Source organism: Harpia harpyja, chromosome 12, assembly GCF_026419915.1.
Source record: "Harpia harpyja isolate bHarHar1 chromosome 12, bHarHar1 primary haplotype, whole genome shotgun sequence".
Classification (NCBI taxonomy): domain Eukaryota; kingdom Metazoa; phylum Chordata; class Aves; order Accipitriformes; family Accipitridae; genus Harpia; species Harpia harpyja.
Genome location: NC_068951.1, coordinates 44,771,457 through 44,797,604, shown reverse-complemented (window position 1 = coordinate 44,797,604; position 26,148 = coordinate 44,771,457). Strand labels below are relative to the sequence as shown.

General features: G+C 47.0%; 1 protein-coding gene across 1 annotated transcript; it reads left to right on the top strand.

The window, feature by feature from the left end:
* Positions 1-2,693: 2,693 nt before the first annotated feature.
* On the top strand, positions 2,694-15,577 carry LOC128149400 (arylacetamide deacetylase-like). Its single transcript, XM_052804561.1, has 5 exons — positions 2,694-3,609; positions 11,515-11,737; positions 11,981-12,050; positions 12,396-12,567; positions 13,715-15,577. The coding sequence occupies exons 1-5, from the start codon at positions 3,472-3,474 to the stop codon at positions 14,321-14,323; spliced, it is 1,212 nt and encodes a 403-aa protein (XP_052660521.1). The 5' UTR covers positions 2,694-3,471; the 3' UTR covers positions 14,324-15,577.
* Positions 15,578-26,148: the final 10,571 nt, after the last annotated feature.

Below are 26,148 nucleotides of genomic sequence, written 5' to 3'. Positions count from 1 at the left end.
AACAAGCTTCTAGTACTCTTGCATTTCACTGATAAAAGCTCCCAAATGAGACCATGGTTATCTTTCCAGAGTGTGACGTAAGGCACTTCTGTACTCCTGCTTTAGGGCTGTACCTTAACCCTGAGCCCAAGGACCCTAGTACAGCTACTGAACCCGCACTAACAGACAAGAAAAAAGAATTATTTTGTAGTAAGTCAGATACTAATGATTTTACCTAAATCTCTCTCTTTTTCTCTCTAGAAATAGATCCTATTGACAACAGCAGCCTTAAATGTGGATAAGAGGATTGTACTACAGTCTTTGATCAATCATTTGTTTAGATCTTACGTTTTGGACTATATTAAGGGCTGAGTCACAGCCAGGTTATACTCAATTATTTCCCAGTTAGGCTAGACAATACTTTTTTTGCTAGACAGCCTTGCAAATGCTTTCTGCTTTGAAGAGGTTTATTTCCTGGTGTGTTTTCCTAAAACAAGCCATTTCCTCGGGGTCCGTTTGAGGAGAACTTGGTTGACCTGGATGATTCTTTCACAGTAGTGCTGTGAGAGTGCAGTAACTAGAAATGCAATGGGAGCAGAACAGAGGTGAAGAGGCATGGCTGTTAGAAACGGATGTAACTTATAAGCCCACATATTTCTTCTTTCCAAACCACAGCTTGAAAATTCCATCTGACGTTGCAATACTTATTTTTAGCAGGGCTGATTTATTGAGGTAGCAGGTCAGTGTCTGAGCTAGTTTGGGCAAGTCTTTCCATGGCTGTGCAATACGCAGTGGCAGGCAATCCTGACCGCAGTCGTCTGTGTCATGGAGCACGCGGCTGTGGCTGCAGGGGATGCTGGCTCTGGGCAGGGCTATGCTCAGACTGCTCTTCTTGCCATTGCAGTTATAACCCTGGCTTTAGTCCACTTAAGTTTATGTTAATTTTTTTTTCTTTCCTTATTTTCTGAAACACCAGTAGCTTGGAATATATGAAAATGCAGAAGATAGGAAGGAGCACATGCTGCATGACTCTTTTTGTTGGTACTCTATATGCAGGAAGAGCAAAACAAGGTTTGTTTGCTTTAAAGAGCAGTAGGTAGTGGGAGAGTATGTGATGCGATGGCAAACTGGCAGTGGTGGGTGCTGGTGCAGGGCTCTGAAATGCAACAGCAGTGTGGAGGCTAGATGTTGGGGTGTAACATGAAGGGTAATTGCTGCATGGAATTGATCTGGATTTTAATGTTCACGTGTTTCATTTGGCAGCCCATCCTCCTGTTTGAGAGGGGTCTTGTGCTGTCTCAGCTGGTCCCTTCTACTGAAAGAGCTCTAATAAAATTGTGGTGATACAGGTGCTTCTGTATTGAAGTTGATGCTTTAGGATTGCCTTGGGTAAATGGTGAATTCAATTTATTATTCTCTTTATCCAGTATCACTGTGAGTTAGGATAGGTTGCTGGGGCAGTTCACTGGAGGGCAGTAGGGCTGGCTCTGCCAGGAGATGAGATGTTGGCGTCTGAAGGCTAAGCACCATGAGCTCTTGCCGAAGCCAAAGGTGAACTCGGGGCAAGGACAGTGCATAGTACGTGCTGTAACTGCACAGCCATGCTTCAGCTGGAGATTGGCACGGAAGAAGAGTGAAATGTTCCTTAAGTGCAACAAATAAAGACCAGTTTTGTGGTAGCTCCAGGTCTGGCCACGTCTTCCTCGATGCTGCTTGCCAGTGCCAAAACAGCACGCGGTGGTCAGGCAGAGCAAGCTGTCCTGAGAGCTCCTGTCACTCCTGGGGAGGGACAGAGGGAGGACAGGGCTTCGTCCTCCGTTCCTTTTCACCGGGCTGTGCCTTCTCTTCCCCTCTTGCCTGAAATGCAGCTCCTTTATCTGTGTTTTGCTTCTCAGCCTCTGAAGCCAGCCCCTGAGAAGTGGGTGATCTGAGCTGTAGAAAAGAGAAGACGGGGTTTGCTGATCTGCGCGCCCAGCCCTGCGTGTACACACGTGTGAGTGCGTGTACACACGTGTGAGTGCGTGTACACACGTGTGAGTGCGTGTACACACGTGTGAGTGCGTGTACACACGTGTGAGTGCGTGTACGTCAGCTGGGAATGCAGGCTCAGCCTTGCTGCTGCTTGGACGCGGGGCATGGGGCCATGGCAACCTCACCTCCATTGGGCTGGATTCACCTGCCCCTCTCCCAGCACCTGGCACTGCCCTCCAGGACAGGCGAAGAGACCACAGAGGTGTGTGTTCTCCTGGTTTTGGTTGGAGTGGTGTCAAGAATGTTGGGCTTTGACCAGCTGTTATGCTGCAGAAGGACCGAACAGGGTGTCCCATCCTGGCTGAGGAGGATAGCACAGCTGGCTTTTTAAAACTCCTTAATATTTTGGAGATGTCCAGAACTTAAGTAAAGAAAACATTTGATAGATTGTCTAAAGCTGCCTCCTTCTCTGCATCTGGGCTGGTGACACACAGTTCAGCTTTCAGTCCTCTGTGATGCTTCATGCTTTCTGGTCCTCCAAAGGATGCTTCATCCCCAAGGGCTGCTCAGTGTGAGAGAATAAGTGGCAGTGCTGCTTTGCAGTTGGTAAAACTTTAGTAAAAGAAATAAATTTTAGTTGAACTTCTTATCTTTTCAGTTTATCTGTAAAGCAGGGTTCTTGATGCTGCCGCTGTTCTTTTTACCCCTCCTGTGTGTGTGTGCTGGTGCTTGTAGTGTTTCCTTAGTGGAATTATTACTACCTGTTTATGAGTCTATCCTGTGCAGAAGCGGTTGCCTCTGGGAAATGTATAGAAATCTCTTAACCCTGAGAATAGCGGCAATTAAATCCGATCTTTCAAATATTAACAAGAAGCCCTGTAAAAGATCGTTGTTTTTTCTGCCAAACCTATTATTGTGCAACTGGTTTGGTGTGTTAGTACAAGACAAAGGGTGCGCTTTGCCAAAGCAGGAGGTGCTTGTTATTGCTTGAGAAATGACAGCGGGTTACGTGCTGCTGTAGTCTGATCCCGTTGGGTATCTCTAAGCTGGGCTGTGTTTGAGCAGCTGCATTATGAAGCAGCAGCTAATAGCTCCTAAATATTCAATACATCTTTTTGCATTTGAGTGTCACCTTGCGGCAGCCCTTGGTTCACAGGTCACATTCTGTTCCTTATTTTTCATCTGCCTCTTTCCTCCTGAGCCCTCCTGCTGGCTCTTGCTGCCAAATGCAGCAAAGAGGGTGATGGGGGTGTAGGACCCTCGATGTCTAATCTGGGGTTGCAGTGCTGGCTCGGTCGGCTCCGAGCGCCCGAACGCCTTGCTGAAGAAACATGTTTTCTTCGGAGCTGCGCAGCAGAGTAACCTCTGCTCCGGGTGACCTGATGAGAAATGACCTCCTGGCCAGGACCCAAACAAAACATAGGATTAACTTTGCCCTGTGTGCGTGTGCTGGCTTGGAGCTCTTAGGAGTCAGTGAGAGCGCTTAATCCAGTCGGTCTGGGAGGAGGTGTGCCCGTAGACATGGGAGCCAAGCTGCTGTGCCTCTTCCTCGCCTCTGCCCTCCTTGCTTACTACATCTACACCCCCATTCCTGAGGACCTTGAGGAGCCCTGGAAAGTGATGTTTATCACGGCTACCTTCAGGGCCATGGGGCATCTGGTGAGTTTGGTGCTGGGCTTGGTACGGGGCTGGCCTGGGGGAGAGAGCTACGGAGCAGAGGGTGTTCTCGGTGCCTCTGTGGCTAATAGAGATATGGCAATATATACGTGTCATACATACATCCAATGATATATTTATATGGTAACATACTAAGCGAAGGACAGTAGTGTCTGAAATTCAGCATTAAACTTACTGTAACTATGACTATAAAGAAACAGAAAAGATTTAATTGTGCAATCTTGGAAAAAGGACACTCAGAGTAACTGGAAATGTGATACGTATGGATAGACAAGTGTAAACAAGTTTATTTTGCTTTATGATCCTTTGCAGTTCCTTGACTCTTTCCTGTTTCTCAGAACCTGTATATTGAGTTTCCTCGAAAGTATTGTAACTATGACTATAAAGAAACAGAAAAGATTTAATTGTGCAATCTTGGAAAAAGGACACTCAGAGTAACTGGAAATGTGATACGTATGGATAGACAAGTGTAAACAAGTTTATTTTGCTTTACGATCCTTTGCAGTTCCTTGACTCTTTCCTGTTTCTCAGAACCTGTATATTGAGTTTCCTTGAAAGTATTGTATTGGGTGTCAGAGAAGGGAAAACTAGAGCACTTCTTAGATACTATTGATTTTTGTGGTTTTGTAGAAATCTACTGATGGAATGAGCCTAAAAACTACACAAAGCTAATTATAGGGGTGATAATGCTAAAGCATGTAGAAATTAAGCACGTGCTCTCTCTATATGTAACTTTTTTTTTAATACCACTATAATCTTGCCTACTAAAAAATGGTATCTAGCTAAGCAGCACAGAACCGTATGTCACAGTCTGGAAAGGCAGTGGTATTATACCCTGTCTGTAGTTATATGGCAATATTTACTGACAACGCAGTCCTTGTGTCTTTCCATGCTATTTTTATATATACACTACATCCCTGGCTTCTGCTTCATTTCAGTCATGTTATACAGCCATTTCAAGCATATGTAAATAATCTATGAGGCTGCACACCATGCATAAATGACAGTGCTGTAGTTCCCACCTCTTAAGTATATTAAACTGGGAGCTGTTTTGAATCCAATCTGTGCTTAATATACAATGGTGGCTGCAGCAATGTAGCTGAAATCTAAAAACAAGGTCAAAGATGAAGGTTTGGGGGGGAGGAGAGGGGCTGGGTGTTGCAGACCTCTTTCTGAGTGGCTACAAACGTTTTGAGACTGCTTTTTTTTCTTCCACCATAAAACATACTGAAAGGAGGGTCTAAGGAGCCAGGAGAGAGGTGTTTAGTTTTGCTTGAGGGATGTTGCTGAAAGGCTTGTCTGCTGCAGGCACAAATACCCAGGCTGTTTTCTCCAAAGTGCATGAGTTTGGGATTTTGCCTTTTCTGTTGTTTCAGTTAAAATGCGGTGGGTATGATTTTCAGAAGTCTGTGGGAGCCACCTCTTTATGATTTTTCTGGTGGAGGCAAGGGTGCATGTTTTCTTGGGATGTCTCCTAAACATCACACTTCTGGACAGTATCTCAAAGCTACTGTCCATCTCCAGAGCCATCCCTGTGTCACACAGCCTTTGTTTGCCATGGAGACCACTTGTTAGGTCTGTACAGCCAGCAGAAGGAGGGGGGATGATTGTTTTTTTGTGCGTGCGTACTTACTCGTGGACTCTCTGCTGCTTCCTTGTTTGTTTTGATCTTGTGGTTTGAGGTCTGAGTGGTGGGAGGTGAAAAAGTGGTGAGAAAGAAACTGTAGTCTGCACTTCCAAAGTGCCGCCTTGCTTCTTCCCCTCTTAAATCTCCTTTTGGAGGTAGCCTGCAAGGAGGGTATGTGCACAGATAACTCGTTTCCCCAGGAACACCTTGTGTCTGCTCACTCGGTCAGACCTGTAGCCTTCAGCACAGCAGTGCTTAGCAAGCAGAAGTGTTTTCTTTCAGTGTTGGAGGATTGTGTGTTTTCACTTTAACATGGAGTTGTGTCTTTTGTGGTTGTTGCATCGGCTGCAAAGTCCGTTATGCAGCAGTGGTATGGAGCAAGCGTGTTTTGTAACGATGCTCTGTTCTCATGCAGAACCGTAATCCTAAGGGACTCTGATGAAGATAGCTTCCCTGGAGCTGCACTGGTGCAAATTAGATTTGAGATGGCTCTAAAGTGTCCTAAATACGTTCTGAACGGTGATCCGATTATAGGGCAACAATTTATAATCACTTAATAGTAGGTCTAAATTTGCGGAACGGACCCTATTTTAGTCTTTCTGACTCCCTGATGTTGGTTTGAAAAAAAGGAAGTAACACTGCCACCCTCAAACACTCCCGAGCAAGAGGGTCCTCTCCAAGCTCCCAAAAGGATGTGCCAAGAAAGCCAGGAAATGGCAAATGTCTGTCGTCCATCATCTTCTTTGCTTTAGTATGTCCTGGGGAGCTCTCCAGCTTCGGAGCCAAATGGTGCAAGATTTTCTCTGATTTGGGGTTTCCTGCTCTGGATGAGTAACTGGTTTGAATAAAACCTCTGCCAGTCCCAGGCTCTTTTCCAAGTCTGTGCCGGGCATGGCAGCGAGTGCCGAGGGGCTCCGGAGGCTGGTCAGAGGCTGCCGTTAAGCCTTGCCCAGGGTTAGCCTGGGGGGGATTGCAGCACATGCTCTCTAGCTGGGAAATAGCCTCTAAGAATGAACTGGCTAGTTTGTGGTGCTTAAGCACAAAATTTTTCATGCATTTTCAGGAAGTACCATGTGCACACAGTCTAAGATAAAACACATGAAGAAAGTATGAAATGCATAAAACATCTTTCTTCCTAGCTGAACCTTTCCCTGGCTGCAGTTCTGCAAAATCCTCCCAAAGTTTCCTCTGTCCTTGGCCTGGCTCCTCAGCAGCAGTCAAATCGGGATTGGAGCCCTTTACAGCCCCACTCGCAAACTGCCTGTGTTCATGTTCAGCTGATGGAAAACTTCACCTGGAGGGGTGCCTCCGTCTGAACTATTGCCCATTCAGATAAATACGCTGCTGAAAGCAGTGCCGGGCTCTCTGCCTGCCAAGGCACAGCTGGGGCTCCCTTCCCCATAGGACAGTTTTGGGTTTTTTTGTCATTGCTGCCATGCCTCTCTTATGGAAGACAGAGAAAGTGACTGTGGAAAATGCTTTCCAAAGCACAAGGAACACAAAACCCCAAAGTGGTTGGTTTTACTCTTAGCCTGTAAGAGTAAGTAATCTCAGATTGCGGACAATGAGACTTTTCAGACAAGGGTATGATCTCCTTTTGTTTTTATATGATAATGGCCCTGAAACCACAGGCAGTAGACTAGTGGTTTTTCACAATGTAAAATGTCCACTTGTGGAAAAAACAGCTCAGAGTATTGAAAAACCTCAGTCCTGAGGCTGAGGGAACTCCTCCCTCTGCAGGGGAGTTCCACAAGCTCGGTGGAATTACAGCAGAACTCACTTTGACCTATATATTTTTTTCAAGATGCTAATCCTCAGGGGAAATACAACAGCTGAGAAATATTTATGTAAACTGTGTAATCACTGTGGATAAAGCCGTGCAGTTTTGGCATGTGTACGTATTTGTCTTCATTGAGCTTATGACAAGGACCTGTGTTTTCCTTCTGCGCAGTGTGCCAGTTACTGCCCATTTGTCTTCATCTCGATTCCAAACCAGAGGGTTTGGCAGAGCTCCCAACATCGCTTGGTCCAAGCCTTCAGAGAGGTGACTCTTAAATATGGTGGCAATCACTGTCAAGTACTGTCAGTAAGGTCTTAGCTGTATTCTCTTTTCCTCTAACTTCTGAAAAAGTACGTTATATTGAGAAGATGATTAAACAGTTGATTTAAATATAATTCAAACGAAAAAAAATACAAAAATGCAAACCAAGCAGGGTTAGATTGTATGATTTACAACATCAAACCCTGAATGCCAGATGTTGTACCTTTCAAGAGGTGATCAATTAAAGTGTGTTCCGGGGTTGTGTGTTTGTTTTACATTCTTCCTGGGAAGAATAAAACATCTCTTGGAAAGCTAAACTTCTGACAGGTTCTGCACTAGGCTGGGCTATTTTCTTTCGTATTAGACTCAAGCCTGCTTTGAGTTTAATCTGTTTTTCACCTTCAGATAACACGTTAAGAACTTGGTTTTGTTAGTTAATCTTCTCTATTGGTATGTGATGAGGCAGTTACGAGATTTGTGGGGGAAGTTGGGTCACATCCCCTGTGGCTGGGAGCGCTTACGAAGGAGCCGAGGTGCTGGCGGCGGCTCTCCCCAGCACAGCGCCTGCTCCATCCCCACGGCTGTGTTGGTGCAGGCAGGGCACCGACCCGGAGACCAGGCTGTGGAAATGACCCACATAAAATGTTGAGTGTGCAAGTGCGTGCATGCACAAACCAGCAACCCTGATGTTAATGTTGGGCATTTCCCATCACGTTTTCCTTTCTGAGTAATTGATAACACTGCGCTAGTAACAGTCACAGGAGTGTTTGTTTTACTAAAAAGTTCCAATCAGATTAATAAACTTGGGCCTGCTGTTAATTCTGTTATCTTCCAAACCAAGCGTTCTGATCAAAGTTGTGTCACTGCAATTACAGGATTGTTTATGCCTGTTCAAAGAATTGTACAGTGGCCTGAAATTTAGAAAAGTGCTTTTATTATCACAGAGTGTCAGCTCTTAATTTTTGTGGTGTTTAACTAGACTATGCACCAGAGTGGTGCATGCTAAACTGAAATATAGTATGCAAATTAGTTTGAAATTTCTTCCAATTTTGCTTGAAATGAACTAGAAATCTAAGCCCTTAGTTCACTTTCAGCAAGTCAGATAGCAAATGGCTTTCAAGCAAATTTGAAGTTGTATTCTTCATACCTTTCTATCATCTAAAAAAATAAACAAAATATACCCCCCCCCATTCCTTAGTATATCATTAGGAATTAGATAATATAATGGTCCCAAATCATGAAGCAGTCCATGCTATTTTTACCTTCTAGGTGCAAGTAGCTCCAGCAGCCCAGTGCCATAGCATACTGTGCTTTCAGGAGGCTACACGTGATAGGGGTTCCTCACACTGCTGGCATTTCATGTGACTGAGACCACACTCTACCCCCATCAGTCTCTAATGTGGCTAAATTTTTGTTTAAATAGGTATTTACATGTCCTGGTTTTGGCTGGGGTAGAGCTAATTTTCTTTCTAGTAGCTGCTATAGTGCTATGTTTTGGCTTTAGGATGAGAAGAATGTTGACAACACTCTGATGGTTTCAGTTGTAGCTAAGTAGTGTTTGTAGTAAGTCAAGGATTTTTCAGCTTCTGATGTCCAGCCAGCAAGAAGGCTGGAGGGGCACAAGAAGTTGGGAGGGGACACAGCCAGGGCAGCTGACCCCAACTGGCCAAAGGGATATTCCATACCATGTTAAGTCATGCCCAGTATATAAACTGGGGGGAATGGGCTGGGGGGGGATTGCTGCTCAGGAACTAACTGGGCACTGGTCGGCGAGTGGTGAGCAATTTGCATTCTGCATCACTTGTATATTCCAATCCTTTTATTATTATTGTAACTTTATTATTGTTGTTATTATAATTATTATTTTCTTCCTTTCCGTTCTATTAAACTGTTCTTATCTCAACCCATGAGTTTTACTTTTTCCCCGATTCTCTCCCCCATCCCACTGAGGGGGGGAGGGAAGCGAGTGAGTGGCTGCGTGGCGCTTAGTTTCTGGCTGGGGTTAAACCACGACATTACGCTATCGTTCACAGTATAGAAAAATGAAGGCTTTATTTTCCTTCCAGTCACTGTGACATTATTTTTTTTATGTCACTTTGTTGTCTATTACAGATTTTTAATGTGTTTTTAGAATAAGTTTCTAATACCTTAAAAGCAATGTGAGAATTAAGTTTCTTTAAACACAGTTTAATCCAATGTAAGGGGGAAAAAAGCCAGTGAGACTTATGTATAAGCAAGCACTGGTCACATCTGTACTTGTTGCAATTCCCCCGAGGCAGCTGATGCCTCCTTTGGGGAGCTGCTGGTTTTGGAAGGAGGCATTGGGATCTGCATTTCTAGCACAGTCCATAGCAAATGCCTTTAGAAATGTTTTCACTTGGGTTCACTCTTGTGTACCAAAGGACTCAGCATAGTGAAAGCTAACACAATTTTTTTTAAAAGTTTTATGTTCAAGGCTTAAAATAGCCTGTGAGTGAAAGGGATCCTGAAATGCCTTAATCTGTGTAAATTGTTGTGATGTCAGAGAGAGAAAGCTGCCAAATATTAATCTTCAGAGCTTGCATTTCACCTGCAGGTTTACTTGCTAGGGTTTGGGTTTTGTTTTCTTTTTATTCATCTTAGAATAACTGTAATCTTATTTAGTACCATAGAATTTCATAGTAAATGTTTAAAATGTGAATTTCAAAGGAGACTGCTTTAACAGTATTAAAAATTGGTGCTTCCTTGGTTCTGAACTCCCTGAACAACATCACTTTTCTTCTGACAGGGATTTCTGTGGAGTCCATTGGGAAAGTTTTCCCTGCTCTTTACACAGCTCTCATGCCCAGGGGCACCAGTGGCCTCCCCTGCTCCTTCCCCTCGGAGGGCTGCAAAGGGCTGGGGCTCCAGTGCTGCTGTACTGCTGGGTAGATTCAAGATTTCTGGGGAAAAAGAACCTTTTAAAAAAGTTAACCCTATGGGTGTTTTTTTAAGACCCCCAGACTACTGCACTTAGGAGGCATATGGAGATCCCGGTTAGCGTCGTCCTTATTTTCCCTCCTGGAGGATGCTGCTCCTGGTCCTGTGGAGTCTCTCTCCAGGTCAGGGAGTCACTGGGATCGTCCTCGGTTGGAGTCGGGCTGGAGCCAGCGCTGGGCCACTGCGGTGATGCCACACCAGAGCTGTACTTCTGTCAGCTCATTCGACAGGGAACTGCCTCACGGGCAGAGGGCTGGTGGAAATGAGAACATCAGTGGCAGGTTATTTTTAGCTTTTTATTGTGAAATATCAAAGCAATGTAAAGAAAGCATTTGCATGACTCAGACAAAGCTGGATCCTCCTCAAGGATGACGGTGCGGGACGTAGGTTCGGAAGGTGTATTGGCACATCTAGCGTGATGAAATTTTCTCATCCGCTGAGTGCGTGGAATGGACAATAAAAACACAACTCAACTCTTGTTCTGCTATTCAGTTGGAGCACTTCATTATGTAGAGAAACACAGAAGTATGTAACTAATGGAATCGTTACGTGTAAACCGAAGAAATTAAACAGAGCTGGACTGTGGTAAAGTGGCAAAAATATAATTCTGCCTTTTTAACATCGTAAAGTAGAGAAAACGTTTCCTTTTAATAATGTAAGGGTACGCATCTCTAAACGATGCTCTTTGGCTGCTGGCATGGAAGTGATCATTGACAGTTATTGTGCAGCTTGAAGTCGAATTGCTATATCCTTGTATTTGTGCCACCAGTGTCCTTGGCATCCTGAAAGTACTGGCTGCTTTTGCTTCTGGAGTTCATCACCGGAGCAGCTATTGCTCGGTTTTGTGGTAACTGTCTGGAAAGACGAGGATGCCTGACTCATTGAGCAGACCCTCATGCTGGCTCTCAGGAGGTTTCAGCTGATTCTGCTTTCTTCCACATCCTCTGTTGTGTCCTTGTTGTCCTCCGTGCCTGTGCTTCCAGTCGCTGTCATAGCAGGGAGGAGTGGTGGTGTCCCCTGGGCTGCCTTCCAGCCACCGCCACGGAGCTTCGCATGGGAGCGATGGGAGCCGGGCAGCTCAGGCTGGACGGTGTGACTGTGCGAGACGGTGCCTCCTCTGAGTCAGCAGCGTTTGGCTTAGCGGCTTCTACAGCAACTTTACAGACTTGTGCAGAGTATCAAATGGCTTTATGGAAACGTAATCTCCGAGAGTAACTCAGGCTGTGTTTAAAATACTGTTTTCCCTTGTCTTGGGCTTTAGGCTGAGGTTGCTGATCAGCTGGGTCTGATGCACTACATGGAAACTCTGATGCTGATCACAGCGGCTGAGTACGTCGCGCCCACGTCTGATGAAAACGTCACCGTGATGGACACAGAGTTCAGCAACGTTGCCGTCCGTCTGTACCTGCCCAGAAAGGCGGCTGATGGGCTGAGAAGGGCGGTGGTCTACTTCCATGGTGGAGGATGGTCCCTAGGACACGCAGGTAAGCTCCTCTATGTCAGTACCAGGGGTCTGTATGGAAGATCTCAACGGCTCCTGTTAAGTGCTGCCTTTTGTTTTATGGGAGTTGCCGCGGAGAGGGTCAGGGAACTGGTATTTCACCAGTTAAAACCAGGTGGCGGCTTTGGAAAGTCACCTGAAATCTTCTGCGAGGAGGAATGTGTTGTTGTGTGTGTCTGTTCTCAAATGTACGGGAGCATATTCTAAGTGACCCATTTAATTTCAGGCATGAAACCCTATGATCATCTGACAAGGTGGACTTCAAACAGGTTAAATGCTGTTGTGGTATCAGTCAAGTAAGAGAGATTCTCCTTCTAGATGGGATGAGGGTTTGGAATAAATTAATCTATTTCAATTAATCTAATTTTGCAGTATATCTTTTCTTTGATCATGTGCTTTCCTGCTAGCTTTAAGTAAAAAAAAAAAAAGCTGTCAAGGATGAATTGTTGGTGGTGGTTATTTTAGATATTGCTTTATGAAGTTGGGTGGGTAATAAAATACCTGATCCTCCAGGACAGACAGATAGTTCCCATTTCTCTGGGCACAGAAAATAATAAACATTCACCAACTAGGGCAGATGTTAGCAAGCCTTTCTCTTCATTAATAGCAGGAAGTGACACACTTCTGCTTGCCTCTAACAGTTACAGGTTGGCACCTAAATACCATTTTCCTGTTCAGTTTGAAGATGTATATTCGGTAACGAAGTTCTTCCTCCAGAGCAGCATCCTCTCCCAGTATGGGGTGGACCCAGATCGGGTCTGTGTGGCAGGAGACAGCGCAGGTGGCAACTTAGCTGCAGCTGTGGCACAACAGGTAAAAAAAAAAAAAAAAAAAAAGCTGGTTCACTAGCTCAAATTTTTTTTGTGTCATTTCGTGAACACTTACAAAAGACTAACAAAAACCTCCACTCAAAGCAAGTGCACCTCCCAATTATCTCTTGTGGTCCATGTACACAGGATGTCACGCAGCCTGCAGGACTGTGTGAGGGCTCTGAATTTCCAGGCAAGCAAACTTACTCGAGCCATTTAATGGCATCAGAGTACCTATGATGGCCTCCAAACCTTTATACCCTAAAAAAAAAAGGCGCTCTCCCCTATAATTTTGGCATATATCACTCCATCCTTAAGCACGTTTTGGCTGGTTTAGGTATGTTGTTTGAGAAGGGAATTGTAGCAATTTGACTCATATAGATGTAAATAGCAGCAAAAAAAAAAAAAAAGACTAAATGTTCCAGTGTCATTTGATCACACACGGTTCACTGCCTTTAGCACTTCTCAGGTTTATTAAATAAAGTCAGTGTGATGTTGTTGCTCTCTTGAGAAGTTATTTGGATTGTAATGAATCTTACTTGGAAAGGTTGTGAATTTGCTGTGGACTCTGAAGGCAGAAGATGAGGGAGAAGGTGGAAGTTTATTAGTGAAGAGGGAAAAAGGATGACATACAAGAAATGTCAGTGTTCAATTTATCACATCTTATTTTTCACATGTCTAAAATGCACAGAATCATAGTTGTTTGGGTTCTAACATCTCCAGGTTAAAAAACACAGCAGATGGATAAGCTCTGAATTGTGTGAAATGATTAAAGGAGCCTCAGAAACCTGCTATTTTTAAGCTATAAGAATAGAAATTTTCTATAGTTATGGAAAAGCATTTTTTACTACATCAGAAAGTATCAATGCTTCAAAAAGAATATTTCCCTAATGTTGTTATCCTTCAACATAAGAAATAAAATGAAATTATATTTGATGTTTGAGAATTCTTAACACAACATATTGCTTTAGGTGACCTGCCTATAAATTTAATTTCTTTAAATTAATCTATCCTGGGTTTATTGATAATCTTATTTTGCTTATATTGTAACGTATGTGAGTTAATTCCTTATTTTTAAGATCTTCTGTCAGTGTGGGAGAACCAACACTTTCTAGCTGACTTTTTGTAATTACGTCTGCTTTCTTCTACAGCTGTTAAAGGACCCTGAAGTCAAAACTAAACTCAAAGCCCAAGCTTTGCTTTACCCTGCTCTTCAACCCCTTGACCTGAATTTGCCATCTTACCAAGAAAATGAAAACAAGCCCATTTTACCCAGGTTGCTTATGGTCAAGTTCTGGAGTGAATATTTCACTTCTGATTCATCTCTCAGGGAAGCGATGGCCTCCAACAGGCACGTCCCAGTTGAATCGAGCCACTTATTTCAGTTTGTAAACTGGAGCAATTTGCTGCCTGAAGAGCTGAAGAAAGGTCATGTTTACACCAGTCCCACCTACGGAAGCTCCGAGCTTGCAGAAAAGTACCCGGGGTTTCTGGATCCGAGGGCGGCCCCGCTGCTGGCGAGCGATGCCCAGCTACGTGGGCTGCCCCTCACCTACGTCCTCACCTGCGAGCACGACGTCTTGCGGGATGACGGAGTCATGTACGCCGGGCGCCTGCAGGCAGCGGGCGTTCCCGTCACGCATGACCATGCCAAGGATGCCTTTCATGGGGTGATGATGTTTGTCTTGGGTCCAGCCAAGTTAGCTGTAGGGTATCGGCTGTTGAACAGATACGTTGAGTGGTTAAATGAGAATCTATGAGTTGAACACGTTGCTCTAGTATGCCTGGCTCGCATTCACTGGGTGCGATTGAGGAGCGTAGGAGAATAGGAGCTACGTGAGTTTTTGGCCGTGATTGCCATCTCTGTTACGTTGCCCTGCAGTGTCTGGATTGCAGTGTTTCTCATCTTCTCTGGCAGGAAAAATCGGTCTGATTCTAACCTAAGTGTTCTTTCAGTGCTGTTGTCTGAGTTCAGAACCCCATGAACTGCTGGGACTGCCCTGGGCTTTCTCTCCTGGCTCAGACCAGAAGGGTTGGTGTGCCCGACCCTGCCTGCACGCTGCCTGAGCTCCTCCAAGCCCCCGGCTGGCACGGCGTGTGGGACTTGATGTCTTGCGTCGGTCGCTTCTTGTTTCTTCCTATTGCGACGTCTTCGCATCGCAGGCTTGTGCGAATGGGCAAGGTCACTGCGTGCGCGTGGGAGGTGCTTGCTGGCCGCTTGCCCCCGTCCCCTTGCCCCGTGGGACGTGTCGGCGAGGCCCCGCTGCTGCGCTCGGGCGGTGGGGTGAGCAGAGGCGCGGGGACCCAACTTCATGAAGTACGAAGCCGCTTGTGAAACCCTGCCCATCGCAGGCGGCTGCTGGGTTTGTGCTGTTGTCTGTTTCCAGCACGGCTGGAGGGAAGCACTTGAAAACTGAGTGGGATGGCTGTAACAATGCAAATATTTGGGGGGTTTTTTTGGTTTTGTTTGTTTGTTTTAAAAAAGCACCTGTCTTACTCAGTAATCACTTTCTTTAGTCCCTCTGCTAGAAGGAAGTAGTGTAACAAAACAGCACTGGATATTCATCAGATAAGGGAAGACTGTGAAGGTCCTAGCCTTACAGTAGCACTGCTGTATGTTTTATGCTCTACTTAATTAATTAGAACATAACTTATTTAATATCCTTAAAATTGTTTAGCAGTTTTTACATATGAATTTTTAAAAATAAAATCAGCTTAGTAGCTTTATAGGCTTGAAAGAAACACAATTCAGCTGTCAGTCTTGAACAAATATCCTCTATATAAATGTTTTGTGTATTAAATATAAACCCTAAAAATTTTGAATGATTAATGCACACATTGGTTGGCTATTGGTTTTAAACTGATGACAGCACACCACAAACATGTACTTCTAGCATCCTGCTTTTTTCTTTTGCATGAAAGATACTGAATCTTCAATAATTCTGTTTTTTTTTTCTGAGTGTGTGTACAGCCTGTTCTTTTTCGTCTTTATTAAATTGAATATAAAAATTAAACTTGTCTTTGATTCCAATGAGATGTACTTCTTGTCCCTCACTGTTACGGATGCATGCATAACCAAATCCAACAGGTGTTAAAACTCAGGTTTATTCTTCAGCAACAGTTAGTTAGAAGTCCAGTAACATCTTATAAAACCACAGGCTCAACGATGTAAAGAGAATTAATACTACACAGCCGACTTAAGAACCCTAAAGATTTAAAAGTCATGGCTCAAAACGTGCCTATCACTCACCTAAGAGCTGAGGGCTCTCTCCCTCGAGGAGTTACCCCAGGCGGTGCCCTGACCCGAGGGGGATCCCCAACTGCAGACCCGCTGCTCCGAGGAGGACTGACTCCCACATGTCCTCCGGCCGGACCCCCTTTATACCGCTGTCGGATCTGACCTGTGGGCATTTAATCCTATTAGCCAGGAGGGTCACCTCGGTGCACCTGGCCTGTCTCAATTAGCCAGTTCAAATTTCAGCCTGCGCCCTCCAGCGTTTAGGGTTTTTTTTTTTTCCTTCCCTTTCTCCCTGCCTGGAGAAGTTTCGTTTCCTGCTGGCGGGATGGGGATGGGGAGTGTACTGCCACACTCAGGTCATTCCTTTCTGATAAATGGGGTACAAGTTGGCTTTAGTACGCACAGTAGCTATTGCGAACCACCAGGACCGGACCCAGGGAGGTGGCGTTTTACTTCTGCCCTTACTGTTCATGTGAATACTTAGTAATGTTTGGCTGGGGTTGCTGAGGAGAGAAACAGAAGTGGTTGAGTAGGTCTCTTCTATCAACAAAAGGATTTTGTTAGCTTGCGGTCGGGATGGAGACCAGCAGGGAGCGGAGCCTGGCTGTGGGGACGGCTGGGCCGGGGCTCCTGCTCGCCCCAGGAGACGGGGTCAGAAAACTGGCTTTGGCTGTTGCGGCAGGAGCGTTCTCTTTCTCTACTTCTGAATCCAGTCTTGAAAGGGTGAGCGCCTCACTGCCAGCGTACAAAGCATAACCTGTACCATGGGCTTAAAAAGCATCTCATATAACCCCCATGCACAGCAGTGCAATGTGTTTGCATGTTTGCACATCCTCAGGACACGCGCGTGCTCGCGCAAGCTCCCGGTGTATTTGGGAAGTTATTTCCCACGGTGCTCTCCAAAGCGCTGCTGGCAGGTCCCGGCGCTCACCCGTGGGAGTGGGCTCACATCTGCTAGCAGCAGACATCTTGACTGGAGTTTTATTTCTGCCTCATTTGGAATTAACAGCAGCTTGGTATTCCTGAGGAAGCAGGGGTTTGGGGTTTTGCCTCAGTAACACCTTAGGCCTGACTTGCTATACAGCGCTGGGGTCGTGTCCACAAGAACGTTCCCTGGGTAGGGTATTTCTAATGCTGTAAGTGCTAGTGGGATGAACCGAGCTGGCCTTTGGTCACTACTGGTGATCCTTGCCCTGAGTCTTACAGGCTGCTTTATTCTCTTCCATATAAACGACAGAAAAAGACTTGATTGAGAGGACAGTTACTTTGTTTGTCTTGGGGGGGACATGCGCAAAGCTGGGATGTAAAAGCAAGCATCCCTCAGCGGATTACACTGCTGTCACTGATACTGGCTTTGATTGTTTTCCTTCCCTGCGGGCACTGGGACGTTGCTGATAAAAGGGCGTTAGGCTGACGTGTTGGGAAAGCTCACCCACCCCTCCGCTGGTGACAAGGACTAGTGGGACAAGCAGGAGGGTGGTTGTTCCCGGCAGACTGAAGAGTCGGGCAAGCGCTGGCCGGGGCAGCCCGGGTGGCCCAAAAGCACCGTGGGACTCTGCGCAGGATCCGTCCTGCCCTGGGCGGGGGGGTCTGTGGGGAGGGTGCTGCTGCCTCCTGCCATTGCACCCTGAGCAGGGCTGTTGGTCCTTCCCGCGCTCCCCTGACGCAGGCAGAGCAGGATGGGTGCGTGCAGCTGCTGGCAAAGCCTGGGGAGGGCTTTGGGGGTAAGTCCTGGCATTTCTTCCGCTTCTTCAGACAAATACTTATGGAAGGCATTGGGAAGGGCTTGGCAGGGGAGGCAGGCTTGCTGATGGGATGGTTGTGTTGGCTGAGAAGGGAGCCTGGGGAGGCGGTGAAGGAGGATGTGAAGCCATGCCTTAAGGGTAAATGCTTGAAATAGTGGCGAATCTGACTAAGCAGGCATCCAGGAGGTAAAGCAGTGAAGACATTGGCAGTGAGAGGAACAGAGCTGAAACACACCCCTAGAAATGATCTTTCTTGCCTTTGGAAACGTTTACTACCTGTAAGGTAGTAGAAAAATTTATGTTCTGAGCAAAAACACTAACAGTGGTACCAACCTCCCCCTGCATGTTTTTATAGGACTCTGCTTGGAACAAGAAGTAAATGTCTTTTAACCACCAGCACCCAAGTATGGATTCATGACTGATTGGACTGTATGTGCTTTTGATTAGTTTCCTAAAATAGACTTTTTGAGTTGGAAGTGTTTGGTGAGGCACAAAACAAGACAGTGAAAATTGCAATGTCAGCGTCTCTGACAGGAGAGGCTTGAAGCCATGGTAAGCAACTCATTTATCCAGAGCAGAAAACAGTAAAAACTACCCCAAGTCTCCCAATAGAGGCTAGAGTGAAATTTGGTGTTTGATAGTAAAAGACAAAGCTCAGCCTTGCCATCATCAGGCCATGGCTTAGCCAGCAGCATCCCGATGGGAGAAGGCTGCACCGGCGGGCACGCTGTAGCTCTGCCCCGCCAACCCTGAACCCGGCCGGACAAACGTCCCCAAGGCGCGGGCAGGCTCGTGGCACGCCGGTGTGGCATGCCGGGCTCACGCGCCCTTGCGTGCACCGTGCCCTTTGCTGCAGGTCCTGGGCCACGTCTCGCCCCGCCGGTGCGTGCTCGGGGTGCAGCGTCGGCCTCTCGCCGGCGGCTCCTCCGTTTCTCTGCCGCTCGGGAGGCACAGCTGATCCGTTTGCAGAGGAGCCAGCTCTGGCTGCAGAAATCAAACGCTCTGAGGACGGACGAGCGGGCAGGGGGGCTGTTCTCAGACTCTCCAGCTCCCCTGTCACCTGTATAAAACAGGATACAGCGGCAGGCTATGCAGAGAAAATGAAATTCACGCTTGCAAATGAGCGGAGGAGGGAATAAAGCCTTCCCACCAATTAGGGTTTTCTCCTTTATCAAGTTGTTGTTAGGAGTCCTTAACTTTTTGGTGAAGTACTGTACTATAGTGGTTTAAAAAAACCCCCACAACCCAAAACCACCCCCCCAAAAAACACAACTTGGCAAATAATTTTGGTTTTCTAGAACTTTTGGAACGGTTGATTAAGTTGTTCCCTGTTGGCAAATTCAGTTTAAGGCCCAAGCACATTCGTGTTGCTCAGCGTATTCATTATTTTCATTAACCACAGAAGCATCTTCAAAGGCTCCCTTTAAGGGTTAACCTATGAAGTGGTTTTATTTTGTTTTGTTTCTTCACACTAAGGTTAGCCGGGAGCCCCAGGCTGGACGCTGCCCAGCAGAGGACAGCACACCTCAAACCTGCGTTACCAGCGAGGAGAACCTGGAGCTGCTGGTATTGCTTGTCTGACACCAGGCACGCTGTGTGGGACACCCGACTGTTTTGGCAACAAAAAAACCAGCTGCAGAGAGACCCTTTAATTCAGGTATTCCTTATTGATAAGCCTTCTGGAAGACAATGTAATTACAGGTGCCAGCTCACGTGACTAAGAGAGCTTTGCTAAGACTCCAGCCTCAAAATAACCAAGGTTTAGACTGTGCTCAGGAACGAAATGAATCTATGCAATATTTGTAGGGATGTGAAACCGGGACAAAAATCTAGAAACACTGAAATTACACTAAGAATATTTTAACTGTAACAACTATAAGAAATTTTTGAAACGTCTTTTCCTTTGAAATATTTGTGCCTCGCTGTACGTTTTTTTCCTCGAGGGAGAGCATGTTTCGGGCTAGACAAGGATAGCGACCTGCCCTCCTTTCCTGCCTCTGCCGCAGCGCTGGCGTCCCCAGCGCCGGCGAACCCCCTCGTGCCGGAGCGCGGTGGCCCTGGGCAGAGCCCCGCAGGGACCCCCTGCCCGGCATTTGCCCCCTCGGTTGCGTGCGAGACAGAGACCTTCCCGTCCCCGCGGTGCCGGGGCTCGGGCAGAGGGTACCGGGGCGGGCAGGATCCTGGGGTCAGGGGCCAGGCGCAGGGGCCCCCGTCGCGGCTCGGCTCTCCCGGCAGCGCCCTGGCTGTCCCACCCTCAGCAAAGCTGGAAAAAAAAAAAAAACCCACAACCCCAACCCCCCAAAATTGCATTTTACACCACGGTTTCTTTCAGCCTCGGCGGTTGGGTATGGTTTATACAAATCCGCTGACGCGACCAGAAAGCGCCGAGGTGGCGTTAGCTATTAACAGCCCGGGAAGAGTGCTCCTCTGCCCTGGGAAGTTGTTTTTGCGAACGGGCTGATGCCAGCACCAACTCACCCGCACCCACTTGCTGGAGCAGCCAACCGGCGGCAGCGGCAAGGGCAGGTGCGTTTTTGGAGGTTTCTGTCTTTATTGCTCTGTTACCAGTTCTTTGAAGCTTTACTGCAGCGTGGAGGAAGAAACGCTCCACTTATTCAGCCCCCTTTCACCCTTCAGTGCAACAGCAGTTGCCTCAATGAACAAAATGTTTAAAAGCTGGTAAATGAGAAGCCAGTATTATTTATCAGCCACGTGGGAAATTTTAAAGCAGCTTCTGTAACACTTAAGTATTAGCTGATTTATTGGCCTCGTCTTCAGAGAAAAGCTAGAATAGCTTTTTATATCCCAGATATTAACAGGGTTAATATTCACTAGCATTAAAGTACATCACAATGAAGGGGAGGGGGGAAAAAAAAAAGGTATTTTTAGTAGCTGAACCATGTTTATTTCTTCCATTTAAAAATAATCACGGTGTTATTCAGACTTCCACCGACGTGTACCACGACCTTGTATTTAACTACTTCTCTTCTGTACTGGACTTATTTACCAGGCTTCGGTTGCCATTTGTATCTTGTAAAAAAAACCACGTTTATAAGAGTGTGATATATATTTTATGTATATTGTTTTGTATAAATCCAACAAAATTTTACTTTTTAAATAACATACATGTTGTACTTTAGAGAAACACCAAAGCTCTCTGCACACCTGCAGCTGCGTGGGGCAGGAGCCCCAGAACACATCAATCGGGAGGGCTCAGGGTGGCAGAGCCCAAGCTGGGTCTCTCCCACCTCCCTCCTGCCTGGCCGCAGGGCTGCGCTGGTCTTCTGGGAGCAAGAGGCAGGGGGGGGGCTCCAGGGTGAAGTTTCCACGCAGCAGCTGAGAGCGACGAAGGCCCCTTCCTCCCCCTCCTCTTCCTGGGAGGTGGGGGTTGAAAAAAGGACTTTATAGCTTTGGGGGAGCAAAAGAAATCTGCATGTTGGACTTCTTGAAGCATACATTATTAATGAAGATCTATTCCTCCCAGGAAAAAAAACCTAATTGAATAATTGAAGCAATTTCATGTCTTTCCTCATTTTCAGGCCCTGCATATAATTAGTACAATTCCAAATAACAGATGGCGAAGAGCTAAGGGGAGCGATTGTACATGAGATGTGTATTATGGAGGCATTTTGTGCAAATAACACCCTACGTGCAGCCATTACACTGCAGGCTTGCTCAGATGCTGCTGTCATAAAAGCAGAATTGCCGGCAGAAGATACACAGGTGGGAGTGGATTCATTTGGGGTTTATCTGCTCTCCGTACGTGCTGCTTGTTTGCACACAGCAGTTCATAAAAGCCAGGTCTCTTGCCCAGCGGGGCCCAGCGTGGAGCAGTTGAGATGGGTGGGTGTGGGTGCTGGCCCACGGGGCTCGCTGTCACCGTCAGCCTGGAGATGCTCATCCCTTCTCCCACCTTCTGCCTCCGCAACCTCTCTGCTCCATCGGGTTCTAGTCACTGCGATGCTGCGGGTTTTTCTAACTCCTCAAGCCTGCCGTTTACTCTCTGACATCCTGAATTGTACTAATTTTAGAAGCCGGAGAGCGCTTGTCCTTTACCTCTTCCAGGTAGTGATGGGAAAAACGTAACTTCTGGTTTACGGAAATGGCTGCACAAGGTCCGTGCAGTAAAATCCTCCTGGGGCTTTGGCTGATTGTTCAGCTATTCGATATATTGCACCATGGAGAAGAGTCACAAAGTTTGGCCAAATGCTGTGTGGGAAAGACTGCCTTGCTGGGGGGAGCTGACTGCGTTCGGGCACAAGCGTGGCTAAAGGCTGGGCGCTGCGCCCGAGCGAGTGCGGTGGTAGGGGCTGCCCACGGTAGGGCAGGCTGCCTCTCCTGCTGTAATGCCAGGTTTACTTACTTTTGAACATTCAACACCTTAAGAGAGTTTGTTTATTTTTTTTTCTTGAGCAAAACCTTAATGCGGCGGGGGACGGGTGCAGCTCCGGCTGTGGGTTTGATACCCCGGAGCCCGGCTGTACTGGAGCCAGGGCAGAGCGAGGAGAGCCGTGCCAGCCGGGCTCTGCCCCGCGGCGGGGCTGGGCAGGGGTTGCAGTGCCGCAGGGCTCGCAGCGTTCCTTGCTGGAGCCCTCGAGGGGTACGGCAAACGCTGCCGATGCTGTGCTGGGAACGCGTCCTGCCCTCCCCACCTGGGTCAGCTTGATTTTTCCTCGCTGGATTCAGATGTCGTTATTCCGAGAAATCTGGCGTCTGTGCTAAACCACGTTCAAGCCAAACAAAATGGGTTTTGAATTATGTTTATAAGCCAGCTCTGCCTGGGCAGTGCTTGTATCGCCGCCTGCCTTCAGCAGGGCAGTGCCCGTGTTAGAGCTGGAGGTTTCACAGCCAAACCGCGGGAAGTGTTGGAGGTTGGGAACATTTATCGTACCCCCCCGCTCAGCAGGAGGAGCTGAGCCAGGAAAGCTTCACCCCAAACTCTGGGGCAGCTGGGGGCTTCTATGGGTCTGTCCCAACCTGCAGCTGGAGGGTGACAGTGCCGCTACCGAAACGCCACGTGCACAGCCGTGCAGCGGCGTGGTGCGTGCTTGGAGGGGTGACGGCCCCTCGGTCCCACTCGTCCCCCAGCTCCCTGTCCCTGGGGATCAGCCGAGCGGGAGGTTTTATTGCTGGGCACCCGGTGAGGCTCAGCCTGGAGCCGGGGTCCTGGTGCCACGTGCCTGCAGGAGGAACAGCAACACCGGGGGTAAAGTGAGATTGCTGGAGCGTGGGCTGCTTTTAGCATCTGAAATATCTGGACCACCCTATGCACTTCCCCTAATTACTGTGGCCAGCTGGGGTGGGAGCTGCCGTGGCCCCTTCCTCGGAGAGAGCTAAAGGCAGGGAGAGCACAGACGTGTTCGGATGGATTTTTCTGGCAGAGCTGGCAAACAAGCATCTGAGTCCAAACGTGATGACTTTGGCTTGGGGACGGAAGCAGAGGAGAAATGGGTCACATGGAAATCAGGTACTGCTGGGCTAAGACAAACAAGCCACAGATAAACAAAAGTAAACATTTAATTCTATCCCTTCTTTGTACCAAGGGCAGAAACGACATTAGGCTATCACATTTACAGTAACAGGCTGTACAGCCTGTGCCCAACGGCGTCTGGGCTGGTGTATAGCAGCAGCGTGTGCTGCTGACCCGTTTGCACTGCAGTTGTCATCGCAAAGTTCTCTTCTACTGGTTCATGGTGCCCACGGCAAGGTATTAATTAATTTCCCCTAGTAATAATTTATAACCTAAAAGAATATGCCCATGTTCTGCTTTGCTCACAGGGACGAATCCCAAGTGGGGATGAACATCCCCTGTTTAAAGGGCTCTGCAGGAAAGGCACCACATTTCACTCAAGGTCAACTGTAATGACTCATTCCAATCAGTCAAATGCAAATACATCATAATAAACCATTAAATATGCATGATTCATTAATAGGCCTCAGTCTAATATAAATTGACTAATGGGTATTTAATGACAACAAATGTGCCTGACTCCAGTTGCGTTTCTTCTTTAAAGCCTGCAGGATGCTAAAGAACCCAGTGAATTTAACAGCACGGCATTAATTTACAGCTGGAGCCTGCCCTCGTCTCCCAGTCTAAATGCCCAGCTTTTGCAAACTTGCTTCAAATTGCCTGGGAGCTGCAGGATTAAATCTGGGCAGCACAATTTCAACAGCTTGCCTGAGAAATACTATAGACATCTATCAAAACAGTGCCAAGGAGTTCTGTAATCATTAGGGGCTGTTTGCTTTTTGAATGGACGGTGGTTGCATTAGGCTGTTTCTCAGCAGAAAGATTTGTACTGACAACATTCCTTGAAAGACCAGCTGACTGTAATAAAAAAGCGTGTTATTGGGGTGCTGTAGGAATGAGGGTTCCCAGGTGTGGGATGAATTTCCCTATTGCCAAGTCGCTATGGACATGTACCCAGGATCAGCAAATTGCGCACAGTGGCCAAGGCCACCTCCCGCTGCTCCTGTCCCCTCTGTCCCCGGCGCTGCTGGCGCGCTACCGGTGCGCTCGCTGCTGCACGGGGGCTCCCCGTGGGATGCTGCAGCTTCCAGGCAGGCGGAATCTCACCTGCTTGCCAGGCTTTTAATGCACCTTTGGAGTTCTCGTGCTTTCCACCCCTGCCTCTCTAGTGTTCCCCCACCCCAAAATTGCCTCTCTCTTCCCTTCTGGACCCAAATCTGTTCTGGAAGGTTAGACCTGTATGAGCAAATTTAAATGCCCAAGTACTGACTGTGCAACTTGTATTAACTTGTTCTTCCAACATAGCTATATTTGAGATACCTTGTACTCCTCAAAATACTCTTTAAACCCTTCTGGATGACATAAAGTACAGTTAGTGGATCTGGGGAGCAATGGGTTTCCCAAGTCAGCCCCGTGGGGTGCTGCGTGGTTCTGTGAGCTGTTGCCAGGCAGAACAACATCTTTCACAAGAACGATTTGTTTTGAAAAATAAATCCCTCTGCCTTTCAGTGGAAGAGTGGAAAAACATACCAGCTGCCCGAGTGTTTAGAGGTTGTGATTTGTGTCAACATCGTGTAATTAAAGTTTCCTTATTATCCGTGCTGGAAACCTTATCAGGCAAACACAGGTCTCTTCAGGTGCTCTGGAAAGACCCAGCACACACACCTGGTGTTCTGGCCATGCAACACTATTTTCACCGTAGACACTGGTTTTATTGGATGCTTTGATCAGTTGTTTGCATGCAGTTGTTGTTTTTAACAGAGTAAGAATCTATGACAGCCTGCAGCAGAGAACTGAACAGCCATGTCAGCGGCTGTGATTTCCTAAAGCCTGGTACATAGGGAAAGACCATCAGTTGCTTTTGAATCAATTTCTAAATAAATGATCCACCAAGGCTGTAGGCATTTGGAAAATAATCTCACACAGGGACGATGGACGTGTAGTATTTTGAGAGAAAAGTGCTCTGTGGGGATTATCATTTCCCAGTAACGGGTGCTCAGGAGCTGCGGTCACCCTGGCACGGGGCTGTCCCACAGCCGTGCACTGGGCTACCCCTGTGGGCTTTGGGGCGTCCACGGGACTGAGAGCAGAGGAGATCTGACTGTTCCAAAAGCACCTTCATTCTTCTGAGGCATATTGTAGGAGTTGGCCTCAATATTTTGACGAGCTCCAAGCCTCTGCCTTGAGCAACAAGTCGGTAGAGGAGGAGACAGAGCCAGAGGTGAAAAACTCTGTTGGGAAAACACTTTGCTCTCTGCCCACCATCCTCTGAGCCAGTATTTGATTTTTTTATTATTATTATAGCTAGAAAAAGAAATGGCCTGTAATTATCATTAAACTATATGAGATCTACTTTTAGCATAATGCTATCTAACTTCAGTTGATTGCTCTGAATGCTTCTAGTTTGTCCTGGATGAACATTCATGATGCACCCAGAAAGTACCAGAAACTACGTAAAAAACCCACCCCAGAACAAAACAAAAAACCCACGAAAGGTGCAGGAAGAATTCTGATCATTATATTTTGTAGAAAAGCATTTGTCTCTGAACCTGTACTGGCATCAGCATTTGCTAGGACTGAAGCCTGGAAGAACCTGGTTCCCAGTAACGTACCGTTGTGTGGATGGTTATTGCAAGTGCCCGACTCCCTGCGCGCCGGCAGTGCCAGCTCTTCCCACGCCTCAGGTGAGTCAGTGACAAGGCACGAGGCTGGTGCTTCTTTATGTACGTTCTGGCAATTGCTCACATGAAGTATGAATTATTAGGGATCTATAATTTCCTCTTGTCATAGCTAATCATAATATTCAAATACAGTAAGTGCAAAATAGTATGGTAAAAATTCTGTGCCAATTATAAAAGCAGAAGTTTTGACTCATTTGACAAAAAATCTGGATGTGAAGCTATCTCGCTCAATGAAGCCAGCGCTGGGCTCTGGTTGCCAGCTGAGCTCCGGTCTCTCCCGTGCTCTGGTGCCAGCCTGGCTCCCTCCCACGCCGCCGATGGCAACAGATTCCAGAGAAGGAAAATCCAGAATTACTGTAGCAGAAACCAGTTGAGGTGAGTTTCCAGCCTTGTTCCCAGGGTGGCATCCTCAGCGACTCTCAGCCGGGTGGCAGAAACACCATCCTGGGGC

What these genes read in the sequence shown, in the direction of transcription:
- LOC128149400 (XM_052804561.1), top strand. Translation starts at nt 3,472, where the DNA reads ATGGGAGCCAAGCTGCTGTGCCTCTTCCTCGCCTCTGCCCTCCTTGCT. An exon ending in ATGGTCCCTAGGACACGCAG is followed by an intron (nt 11,738 to 11,980) that starts GTAAGCTCCTCT and finishes ATTTAATTTCAG; the next exon opens with GCATGAAACCCTATGATCAT. An exon ending in CTGCAGCTGTGGCACAACAG is followed by an intron (nt 12,568 to 13,714) that starts GTAAAAAAAAAA and finishes TTTCTTCTACAG; the next exon opens with CTGTTAAAGGACCCTGAAGT.